The sequence below is a fragment of the Schistocerca nitens genome, chromosome 2 (assembly GCF_023898315.1).
Source record: "Schistocerca nitens isolate TAMUIC-IGC-003100 chromosome 2, iqSchNite1.1, whole genome shotgun sequence".
Classification (NCBI taxonomy): Eukaryota; Metazoa; Arthropoda; class Insecta; order Orthoptera; family Acrididae; genus Schistocerca; species Schistocerca nitens.
In genome coordinates this window covers 427,961,288-427,974,797 of record NC_064615.1, presented here as the reverse complement: position 1 = coordinate 427,974,797, position 13,510 = coordinate 427,961,288, and the positions used below count along the sequence as shown (strand labels likewise).

At 37.9% G+C, this 13,510-nt stretch overlaps 1 protein-coding gene across 1 annotated transcript in view; it reads left to right on the top strand.

Moving 5' to 3' along the window:
- The window catches only part of LOC126235066 (sodium-dependent nutrient amino acid transporter 1-like), a 106,703-nt gene that overhangs the window by 35,732 nt on the left and 57,461 nt on the right, over positions 1 to 13,510 (top strand). Inside the window, exon 5 of the mRNA XM_049943800.1 lies at positions 1,253 to 1,523. Within this exon, the coding sequence (XP_049799757.1) occupies positions 1,253 to 1,523 (271 nt within the window). The remainder of the gene's footprint in view (positions 1 to 1,252; positions 1,524 to 13,510) is intronic.

The following is a 13,510-nucleotide window of genomic DNA, read 5'->3' as shown; positions in this document are numbered from 1 at the left end:
GTTTTTGTATCGATCTCTTATTGGGTTTTAGGAAACCAAATGGTGAACACGCTTGGCGATATCGTCTTTGACGGGCTGCTCAAAATTGCCCGCCCAACGACCTGACTGGCCATCTTAAATGCAAATTCATTCGGGAACGGCGCAACACATCGATTTTTTTTTCTAAACAATTATTCCTCAGACCAACCTGCCATGAACACTTTTGCAAGCTTTTCGGACCATTTCTGACCATTCTATAAAATAAGGAAAGAAGTATTCCTAGTTTGGGGTCCCACTGAACATTCCATGTTTCAGTGTCCCAGTCGAATCCTATATCATTTCTTCTTCTTTTTGTTCAGTGTCCCAGTCGAATCCTGTATTATTTCTTCGTCCTACTGATTAGAAAAGCCTGAAGCAAAGTGCGCAGCTGAAATCTAATTCCCTAACGTTCTAGTGTATTTATCAATATATCACGGCTCAAGGAAGTAGATGCCTTTATTAACTTTCGGAAGATATGCTTTGGTAACAGTTTTCTATCGGTATCTTCCAACATCACATACAGAAACACTTCGTTAACTAAGGAGCCATTTCAAATTCGAGAATCTGCACGAACTATTCAGAAATCAGGCCACTGTTGTATTGTTGTTTTCCACTAAAAACCAATTTTGTAGGCCTGTAGCCATTAACAAAGATTTTGCTCTCTTTTCATAGGTACAAACTTTACCGATGAATATTTAAGCTGTGTGAGAAAATACATAGATAAGAATAATGTAACACAAGTAACTAAGAGCACTCCTATTGTGTAAGACGGACAGACAGTGTATGATCACCACCACTAGTGGTCTGATGGGCCAGAATTATCTAGCCATTCCTAGCCAAAAACAATATTTTCCTTTTATGTATATAGTAAGAAAGTTCTGGAAAAAAGAATCATGCGACCATAAGACGAATACTCTTTCATAATAGTCACAAGGACTTTTTTGAACATTTTAGCGGATGAAGCGGCAAGATCGTATGAAATTAACGCACTGTTAGACGTAACTAACTGATGGAAAGGATGGGAATAAGGAAAATGAATCAGTGTCAGAATGATAAACAGCGCGCTTCCTAGTTTCAAGTTAGCCGAAATGATATTATAATGCAGTAGAAGTGTTAGTCTTGTTTTCACAGTACTGTGAAAGTGAAGCACTCGCACTGTAATACTACTGCTGATAAACCACTAACGAAAGATAAGACTGATTAGCAAGGATGACGAATTGCCTTATGTTTGCAGGAAGTTCGTGCTCAATGAACCTGAAACCCTCGATGAAGGTATTGGAGTTCCGGACTGGCGCCTCGTACTTGGGTCTCTCTTCTCTTGGTCCATGGTGGCACTAGTTGTGCTTCGGGGTGTGAAGAGTTCAGGAAAGGCGTCCTACTTCCTGGCTCTCTTCCCGTACGTGATACTGATCACGCTTCTTGTAAGGGGCGCGACCCTGGAGGGCGCTGTTGATGGAATACTGTTCTTCATCACGCCACAGTGGGAGCAGCTGGCAAATCCAAATGTGAGATGGCTTTTATGTTATTTCCCGATCATTGTGATGTTTAATAATACGACAGGTTCGGAAGACTAAGGTACTAGGTTTGTTCGTTAAAATATTTGTCTGAGAAATACGACAAGAGGAAATCACAGAGGTGTGTTTTCTGCAAATTGTTTAATATCTTGAATGACACATTCTATACACAATAATGATCTATACTTTTAGTATCCTCAGGAATTACTTATAAATGAGATTATGTGCACTGATAGCCCTCATCGATTTTTATACAATATTTTAGACAAATATTTCTCTATAAATATTAATAACGCGTAAAACTTATTGTTTCACAAAGATAACATGTGTGTATTTGTATGTAAGGGAATTAAATGTCTTACAGTATTCTTAGTAGTGTCGACGTTTGTTTCAGCATCTAAAAAAGATAAAAAATGGCGAGTGTCGACTGCACTCCGTTTTGAAATCGACTTTTCCAGATAGTTTTATGCAGTCAGTGTGCTGCATTATGTGCAAACTATCTTGTATAGTAAACCTTTCACCCTCTATAAGCTTTGTTCCATTTGTCATACTTTTCTTTTGATAGCTTATAGCTGCAACAATTTTGTTGTACACGGATGTACCCTTGTTCAGTAATTACCTACATTGCCTAAGCCTGCAAACCTTTCATTTTCGAAGTTATTTGAATTGTTACTTGGCATATTCTGGTTTACCTCCTTATTTTTAAGTAAAGCCTCTTCATACTTATCTCTGACTTCCTGCCTAACAGCCTTACATCTAATTTTATTCTCTATCTTAGGGTGTGTTACCATTAATAATTCGAAAGTTATTCAGGTCTGTTACATCTTGTACAATTTCGTTTTTGTTTGAGAAAATGTATTGGAGTTAATTTCTGGCGCCTTCTTTTGCTTGTTAAGTCCATTTGTATCTGTTTCTTCCGATTGTGTGTGTTAAAACAAATAAGTGTCTCTGAACAAATTCTTGTAACATGTACTGCTTGTCATTTATGATATCACATCGGTAATTTTTCAGTGAAGAACTATTGATCAGTTGTTGTACTGCTTACACATTAAACTCACCTTTATTTACTTGTAGTTGGATCTGTTGTCGTTTACGAAGTTTCTTAACTCTCTATAGAGGTCTTCTTACTAGAATTTGAACATGTTGGCACAGGGCCTTGAATGATTTCTGTATAACACTTTCTATTTTTAAACCCAGTCCTTCCATTCCTTCTTTATTTGTGATACTGTTAGTTTTTAATACACTTGTCAACAATAGAGCCTCCATTGCTCTGTTCCTCAGTGATAAAACATTCTTCCACATTTTCGATTTTTTTCCCTTCACATCACTTCTTATAACCCTACTAAATTCCCATTTTTTTATTTTATTTTGGGTGATTCTTGTTTCAACTGAATTTATTTTGGGTCATTAAGTTCTGCAATTCTTTTGTCCTCGAATAAGATTTAGAAGAAGCAGGTGCATATCCAACGTCTATTTAGCCAAACTTCTTACAGTGGGGTGTGGATCAGTACTAACTGGATTTTCCCTGTGGCCACATACCATTGACTACATTATGTCAGTCCACTACTTGTAATAGTATTTTAACCAGCTCAGAACAGTGACGTGCATGGCAATAAGTCCTCTGACAACTTTATGCAAGATTCACTACCCGGCCTAGCACAAAAGCATGGCTAGGCATGTGAACAGTATTCAGTGTTGGCATACCTTCCAGGCCTGACCAGAGTGCTTCTGAGTCTGGGATCAACACAGCCACTAGCTGCACTGCCTGAATGTAGTATTTGGACACTGTAATAATATCCTGGCTAGTCCCCTTAACCATGCATAAGATATAATTAAGGATTCTTCCCCCAACTATTACTGATCTTTTCATTCACTTGGTTCCTATCATGCTTTTAATTTAAAGTAATTACTAAACACTTCCTTTCTTAACATAATGTTGTTTAATACTGATGAAACCTAAAATTGATTAAGAATGTACAATATTGTTGGAAATTGCATTAAATCAATCTGCTCATCTTTTCATCATCAGACAAGAGAGGGCAAAACATAAAGCACATGCAGTGCAATATCATTCAGTAATATTTACAACCAGAAACACTAAACTGCACAATCCATATCAGAGTAACAAAGTAACTCTCAAAAACACAAAATTCACACAGAAAACTTCCTTAACACTCATAGTGCATTAGTACACTTCAGTTTATTTCATACAAAAAATATTATCCCATTTTAATGTAATCAGAATTGTTTCATAGGTGGTGGTACATAGTACTGGACAGTATACATAATTGGATTACAGCTATTTTTCATTGTTAATTACTTTCTCTATTTCTGTTATTGCATCACGTTATTGTCTACAAATTATTAAATATAATAAAAAAATTTTCTTAGCTCTCAGATCAACAGCAGGTACATTATGACCTTCAACTAAATCCGTGATGTAAACACATACATTGTTTTGCAAGTGAATGTACCATACTATAAATCAGAATACAATTTCCAAACTCTGACTTCTTCACCTTTTACTTCATATCAACTTTCAACAGAACATCATTTCAGCATCACTTTAATCACCTTAATTCTCAAAACACATAGAAAACTTACAACAGAAACATTCTCCAAATTGCAAAAATTAAAAATATTTTGATCATAGTACATATATAATTGAAATTAAAATCATTTGGTTCTTATTCATGGTTTTTCTAATGTCTGTCTTCTGTCATACCACTCAAATTCTACCTACCTGATCTAAAAAACAATCTTCTCTCCATAGAGAACATTCTCATCAAAAACGTAACTGGAATGAAATAAAACTTCAAATTTTACATGACTTGTCAGCCTAATCTACTAGCTATTCAATACAAAATGCTTATCCTAGCTTCATTTTTTAATAATAATTCTATACAGGTGCTGACAGCAAATAGTTAACGAGCAAGTCTAACATTAAGGCTTTCCCATATTAGCAAAACTACCCACAAATGTTTTATATTAATTTACCAAATGTATCCAAAATAAAACCTTTCCATGAAACCAATCAGTATAGAAACTCAGAAGACATTTAGTGATATTATTTCCCAAAAAATATTGATTACTCAAATTCCACTTCAGATCAGTACAATGATTCCAAAATACATCCAAAAATTATTAGCCAAGCATAATAATGTTCCATGTTATCTTAAATGATACCTAACAATATTTTTTTGTCCAAAACAGTGTGCTGTATATTCAGTTTGAAAATCAGTATAATTTCGTCTAAACAATGACAAAATTTATCAAAACAAGACATGGTTATCACACAAAACACAGACCTGATAAAAATGTTGTTGTTGTTGTGGTCTTCAGTCCTGAGACTGGTTTGATGCAGCTCTCCATGCTACTCTATCCTGTGCAAGCTTCTTCATCTCCCAGTACCTACTGCAACCTACATCCTTCTGAATCTGCTTAGTGTATTCATCTCTTGGTCTCCCCCTACGATTTTTACCCTCCACGCTGCCCTCCAATACTAAATTGGTGATCCCTTGATGCCTCAAAACATGTCCTACCAACCGACCCCTTCTTCTGGTCAAGTTGTGCCACAAACTCCTCTTCTCCCCAATCCTATTCAGTACCTCCTCATTAGTTATGTGATCTACCCATCTAATCTTCAACATTCTTCTGTAGCACCACATTTCGAAAGCTTCTATTCTCTTCTTGTCCAAACTATTTACTGTCCGTGTTTCACTTCCATACATGGCTACACTCCATACAAATACTTTCAGAAATGACTTCCTGACACTTAAATCTATACTCGATGTTAACAAATTTCTCTTCTTCAGAAACGCTTTCCTTGCCATTGCCAGTCTACATTTTATATCCTCTCTACTTCGACCATCATCAGTTATTTTGCTCCCCAAATAGCAAAACTCCTTTACTACTTTAAGTGTCTCATTTCCTAATCTAATACCATCAACATCACCCGACTTAATTCGACTACATTCCATTATCCTCGTTTTGCTTTTGTTGATGTTCATCTTATATCCTCCCTTCAAGACACCATCCATTGACATTACTTTATGTACAAAATCATTTTAGATAACATCAACACAACATGTTACATTTCCTAGTATTTTTTATCCTACAACCTAGTTCAAGTCGTCAGCATTAAGCATAACTCAAGTAAAAGTATTTATCTAACACAATTGAACATAAATCCTAACATAGAGTATGCAGAAACATTGTACACTGAAAGAACTTTTATATGTATAAATTGTAATAACAAATAATTTATGAACTGTCATGAAATTAAATCATAAATGTCAATTTCCAAAATACATATACAGAACTCTTTGGGTTTTCAGCAACAGATAGACTATTGTTACGCCTCTCTTGGTTTTCCAAGACACATTTCTTTGTTTTTAGGCTTTTTCACTCTTTGTAGAATTCACCTGGCTGCACTTTTTCCATTTTAAAGTAAAAACTGAACATAATTCTACAATCATTCCATAATCATGCATAACATTACTGGTATATCTTAATTCACTTTTTGTTTCAAGTCTACACAAATAAACGAAAATTATCTACCTTTACGTCATGAACAGATGTAATTTGCTTTCACATACTGCAAATATTCTCTCATTCAGTGTAACTAAAAGATGAAGATTTTCATATGTTTTGTCAAATACAACTATTTTACATGAGTTAACATAATATATACCTTAGATCAGTATTCTTCTAACTCCCTGTTTTTGAATTACTGTCAAAATTTCTTTTAAGGCTTATCCCGATTTGTTGGGCACAGTGCTGATAATTCTATCATTACACCTCTGACACTTCCTTTTAATTTTCGCTAGTTACTGTTCTCATTCAAAAAACAAGAAAGCTAGCTTCTTCATCAACATTGACTACTTCTTCATATTTTTACTTAAAATATTAACATTTTTCAAGATAAAAACAATTTGTTTTTTAACCATTAAATGATTTTATTTACACATTCCTCTCTGTTAATTATTTTATAAGCAACAATATTTTCTACACTAACTACATTGATAGGTTCAGCTAGTAAAATAGGTTGTGCTTCAGTCACGTTTTTGGCCTCATCTTCAGATTCTTAACATAAACTTCTTCTTCTTTACTGGCTACTATTAATATTTCTCTTCCAAAAATTTTGTTTTGACCTTTTCCCTCAATACAATAATTTAAAATTTTGACAAAATTTGCAAGTTTACTATATCGTCTTGAACACTAATTTCAGTTTGGTGCATTCTACTTCATGTAGTAGCTTGGAAACATTTATTCTGTGATTGTTTAACAGTGCCACATTTTGTTTTGGCCATTTAGTAATCTTTTCTAAATTTTTTATAACAGATACTTCAACTGTTGCTAGTATGCATTCTAAACTAGCTGTTACTGTATCTGTAACATCTTTAATACATTCGCATTTCATTAATTCTTGTTCTAGTTTCTTCTTAAACATGTTCATTGGCTTTTAAGTTTCACACCAAAAATTAAGGAAAAAAGTAAAGTATTTGGCTATGCAGCAATCCCATGGTCACATACATTGCTGCCTCAGGTACAACCAGCAGATTAATTAATAATCATTGCCTTATTTTCCACCAGTAATGATTGTTGTATTTAGGTCTCAATCCAACAACAATTCTTTCAGTTGAGGAATAATTTCATTGGTCCACATTCCTTGTAAATTCGCATCTACTTCTCCTTCTTGGTCTGAAAGACATAAATTTACTGCAGTACCAAAATCTCAGAGCACCAACATTATTATGGCTCTCTCCTGTGAAAAAACAATTAAATGTTAGAAACTGACAAAGAAGAGAACTTTTATAAACAATACCTGCACTACTACAGTGCAACTATTATAAGCGAGAAGTAAGGCAGAATAATAGTAAAATACATAGGTACTCATTTCCTCTTAGCAATTTATCATTAATAAACATAGCTTGTCAAAAAACTTGGCTCACTGAAACAATAAATTTCACATTTAGGAATATGATCGAATTTTATTGTTTAAATTTGATCACTGCTTGTTTCAGTTTCTTCCATCTGATGTTTTATTTTCTTCATTTTGTATTGCTCATAATATCACAATTTAGTCTTCATACTGTTACAGTGAACATCTAACTCTGTACTTCTCCTTACCATAACTACATATTAACCCCTGAAGAACAAAGATACACCCACGCACAGGACATAATTCTTACAAAGTATCGATTCTTTTATTTTCATAGAAATTTATGCATAGCTAATTAGTTATTTTCAAATATTTTCAGAATAATTTGCAAAAATGGTGATAATGGCAATAATTTCAACTTTATTTACAATTTAAAATTAAAATGGAAATACGAAAAAAATGTTTTCTGAAAAATAATTAAATTAATAATAGTTACTTTCGATGCATAGACCGAATATAATTTTTTATGTTTGAATAGAAATAAACAATACATTACCATTTGTTCATTCAAAAACCCAGATTTATGTAATTTCAGAAAAATATTTATGTATCAGCTTCTCAGAATTTACCAGTAAGTAGAAAAGATAACGAAAACAGGACCACTGATCAGTTGTATTACAACTTTAAAGTGGAATAACACATGATGAACGAAGCAAGGAAGACGAAAGAAGCAGAATAGCACAGGCAAGGAAATTATTCAAGAGTCAAAAGTTTCTTGTATGAAACATAGGCCTTTACTTGATACTGTGAATGGATAACAGGATGATGATGTGTAAGTTCGTTATGGACAGTAAGAAAAGCCAGAAGAGACCTGAAGCTTTTGAGACATGATGTTACACACGTACGTTGAAAATTGAGTGGACTGACCAAACAACAAATGAAATGGTGCTCCGCAGAATCGGTGAGGAAAAAAACATGTGAAAACCTTTCAAGAGAAGGAAGGACAGGACGAGAGGACATGTGATTAGAAATTTGGGAATAAACTTCCATGATGCAAGAGGGATTGTAATACACTCCTGGAAATGGAAAAAAGAACACATTGACACCGGTGTGTCAGACCCACCATACTTGCTCCGGACACTGCGAGAGGGCTGTACAAGCAATGATCACACGCACGGCACAGCGGACACACCAGGAACCGCGGTGTTGGCCGTCGAATGGCGCTAGCTGCGCAGCATTTTTGCACCGCCGCCGTCAGTGTCAGCCAGTTTGCCGTGGCATACGGAGCTCCATCGCAGTCTTTAACACTGGTAGCATGCCGCGACAGCGTGGACGTGAACCGTATGTGCAGTTGACGGACTTTGAGCGAGAGCGTATAGTGGGCATGCGGGAGGCCGGGTGGACGTACCGCCGAATTGCTCAACACGTGGGGCGTGAGGTCTCCACAGTACATCGATGTTGTTGCCAGTGGTCGGCGGAAGGTGCACGTGCCCGTCGACCTGGGACCGGACCGCAGCGACGCACGGATGCACGCCAAGACCGTAGGATCCTACGCAGTGCCGTAGGGGACCGCACCGCCACTTCCCAGCAAATTAGGGACACTGTTGCTCCTGGGGTATCGGCGAGGACCATTCGCAACCGTCTCCATGAAGCTGGGCTACGGTCCCGCACACCGTTAGGCCGCCTTCCGCTCACGCCCCAACATCGTGCAGCCCGCCTCCAGTGGTGTCGCGACAGGCGTGAATGGAGGGACGAATGGAGACGTGTCGTCTTCAGCGATGAGAGTCGCTTCTGCCTTGGTGCCAATGATGGTCGTATGCGTGTTTGGCGCCGTGCAGGCGAGCGCCACAATCAGGACTGCGTACGACCGAGGCACACAGGGCCAACACCCGGCATCATGGTGTGGGGAGCGATCTCCTACACTGGCCGTACACCACTGGTGATCGTCGAGGGGACACTGAATAGTGCACGGTACATCCAAACCGTCATCGAACCCATCGTTCTACCATTCCTAGACCGGCAAGGGAACTTGCTGTTCCAACAGGACAATGCACGTCCGCATGTATCCCGTGCCACCCAACGTGCTCTAGAAGGTGTAAGTCAACTACCCTGGCCAGCAAGATCTCCGGATCTGTCCCCCATTGAGCATGATTGGGACTGGATGAAGCGTCGTCTCACGCGGTCTGCACGTCCAGCACGAACGCTGGTCCAACTGAGGCGCCAGGTGGAAATGGCATGGCAAGCCGTTCCACAGGACTACACCCAGCATCTCTACGATCGTCTCCATGGGAGAATAGCAGCCTGCATTGCTGCGAAAGGTGGATATACACTGTACTAGTGCCGACATTGTGCATGCTCTGTTGCCTGTGTCTATGTGCCTGTGGTTCTGTCAGTGTGATCATGTGATGTATCTGACCCCAGGAATGTGTCAATAAAGTTTCCCCTTCCTGGGACAATGAATTCACGGTGTTCTTATTTCAATTTCCAGGAGTGTATATGCAGCTAATAATTGACGACGGTGAAGATAAGTACTACTTGAGGATAAACAGGTTATCACATGAGGAAATAGTGAAGAGCTGTATCAGATCAGTTGTAAGAGTGATGACTATACCACACACCCCCAAATAGCACCCCTCCCCGTTGCTCTTCATATTTGTCCACTGTGCCTTTCCACCAAGTAGTCTTCAAGAGCGCAAGCATCACAGTAGCGTCAAACACATGTCGCCATCAACAGAGAACAACTTGAATCAAGGCTAGTCTTAATTTAAGAGCTCCATCGCCATTTCTGTAGACAGAACTGTATTGCTCCCTATGGCCGTGCAGACAACACAGGGATCAACTTTTGTTGTGGTCGAGTTCCATAGTCCGTTGATATCTCCTCACTGCACATGATACTCTTCACATATCAGAGCAGTATGCTCCATACAACACGAATAGTCACTGTGTGACAAACAAATTTCTCGGACGCTGATTACTGTAGCACATTAGAGGTCACCCTTCTAATATTAAAGCGTTTTGCAGTCGATGTGTCTCACTGGTTATTCCTTAGAAATTCCCATCGCCTTTAACGACTCTTCACTAGATAAGAATATAGTAATCCTGTTGTTCCCAATAACACTAGAGAGAAAGCTAATAAATCTACATTTACATCATTTCTGTGCTGTCGCTGTTCCACACATATTCCGAGATTTATTAGGGTTGTTCTTTTTTGATGTCGAAATTTCTACCAATTTAAATTTTCTTGGCTACAGATGTAAAAGCAGCTATTAAAACATACGAAATAAAAGTTCCTGCTAACGTTTGTCACTGTGCATAATGCGCCGAATTTGTGATTTAGGCTGACTAGAGTGTGTGCAGATATTTGTTGAAAAAATGCGGAAAGGTTTACTCCAGGCACACTTCCACTACAAAATATTGTTAACAGTTGATGAATAATGGCTACACTTGAAGGATGACGGGAAGTGGCTAGAACCAATGAATCAGACCAAAAATCCTTGTAACTGAAGACTAGACACGGTATCAAATTTTGCAGTAAAAAGCAATCTGGAGTGTGGTATTTAATTGCCATTCTGGTATGACATATTGAGACATGGATTACAGACATCTCCAGCACGATGAAAAGTGCATCTTAGATGTATGTATATATGTCCTTCTCTCTTCCTCTTTTTCTGTCTATCTCATACTAACCCCTCTTTCTGTCCGACACCTCCTCCCCCACTTCTGTTGTTCATTGTCCATCTCCTCTTCCTTCTCAACCTTTCCGTCTCTTACCGTTCTGTTCCTCTATCTTTGTCCTTCTCTCTCTCTGCGTGTGTCCACAATAGCACCGCTTCTTGAAAAAGTAACGTAAATTACTTAATCGATAGTGACTACAATGGAGGCACTATACGTGCTCAGAGAATTGAATTACTGGTATCTCTGTATCGTAGTATACAAGAAATGATTTCATTGTCTTCTCTCTCTTCTTCTTCTTTGTTATCCGTGCCTGGTTGGTTCTGATGTTGCATTTCGATTACAGTCTGTAAAGAATTATTTCTACTATATGTAGTGTATTTGGAATTTCTGCTAAATATATATGTTACTATTTAATGCAGTATATGTTTTTGTTAGTAGCAAGAAATTACCTTCCCTGTCCCCTTTATTTAATTAATTACATAGCAATTAAATGTTGCCCTAGTCATTTGTAATTACATTGTTGAAGCGACGCCATTGCTGTTAAAATTGATAAAATTTCTTCATAGCTATTTAATTCTGAAAATATGGAAAGGATTTATGGCCAGAAATATCCTGCATATTCTAACGTGAAGACATCCGTCTTACTCACGATGGATGAAAAGAATTATCTTTCTTTAACGTAATGCAATAAGCAAATTTAATATAATATTCAAACAATTATTTTTCTCTGTGAGGCTTGATGCTCCAGTATAGCCGCCTACGTGCAATGGTAGTGTACGCACTTAAAATAATTTCTTTCAATAAAACTGTACCTTTGGCCTAAAATGAAATGGAAATTATTGTGAGACGCCGTTTTACATTTACTGAGATTAAATAGCGGCTCCATTGTAGTCACCTATACATAAAGTAATTTTCATTACTTTTTTCAAGAAGTGATGCTATACCATGTCCTTTCCCCCTGCCTCTCCCCTTGTCCATCTCCTCCTCCCCAATCCAATCTTCTTCTCCCCTTGTCTCCCCCATATCTTCTCTCCTCTCCCACTATCCATCTCCTGCCCACTCTCTTACTCTCCATCTCCTTCCGACCACATCTCTCTTTTCATATTGTCTTGGCCCCTCTCCCTATGCTTCCCCTCCTGGCCCCCTCTCCCTGTCCATCACCATCTGTCCCTATTTATTTCCTACTGGCCCCTATCAATCTCCGCCTCCCGCTCTCTCTGTCCATCCTCTGCTGGCCCCTTTCTCCTTATACATGTCATCCTGCCCCTCTCTGTGTCCATCTCTTCCTCTATCATGTCAATTTTCCCCATCCAGTCTCTGTATTTTCCATCATTTTAGAGATGGTTGCAGGACTCAGCTGTTAGATACAAGATGTCAACTTAAATACCTTTCAGTCATTTAGTTTCCAGACTTACTTTGTTTGGCAAACAGCGTTTTACTACGCCATCTTCAGGCCCCTGACGGACATGGAAGATTTTACCTCGGTTCTTATCAGTTGGTAGATGATCGCTATAGCAACCAGAAATCTACTAATACTAGTATTGCTGGCCCCTGTTTTGATCAGAACCGAAGTAGAATCTTCCTACACATCAGTCATGGGTCTGAAGATGGAGTAGTTAAATGCTGAAACAAGTAGCCAAATAAATTCAGTTTGAGAACAAGACATCTGAAAGGTATTTAATGTGACATTCCCCCATCCATGTCCATTTGCATATGTAGCTCCTGTAAGACAGGTCGCTAAAGCAGGTCGATACTATCACCAGAATATGCCTGCCGTTCAAGACAGGAATTGATAATGATTTGTTTGTCCCTGACATGTAGGCTGCCTGCAAAGTATTGTTAAGGCAGGATGATACTATTTCTTCACAACACACCTGTTGTACAGGATAATCTGTATGATGATTTGTCGATATATCATTTAGTATTGAGCTATGTGACTATAAACCCCACAGTGCTCATACACATGAAGTTTACTGTTTGTGTGCAAAATTTTGCTGAAATCGATCCAGAGGTTTTGGAGGAGATATCAGAATTACATATATACATATGGTCACCTGTCTCTTCCTCTCTCACTCTCTCCCTCGCTCTCCCTTTCTCTCTCTCTCAAGTTTATGTGTATGCTAACTTATTGATTAGTTTGTCTTCAAGACGTGCAATGACAAGCAGTTATTATTACTACCTTTTGATAAAAAATTAAATAAATTCCCTCTACTGATAATTTGATATTTTTTAGAGTAGTAACCTAAGTGTAAATCTGTACACAGTACAATTCTTCTGTATTTAAGGAGTTCCCATTAGCTGACAACCTCTCAATAGATCTTTGAACATCATTGCTTTCCGTTTTTCGTGTGACTGTGGGTCTACAAGGAGTGATTCAATTCATGTATCATACGTTTCATACCTACAGACTTCAGAAAGT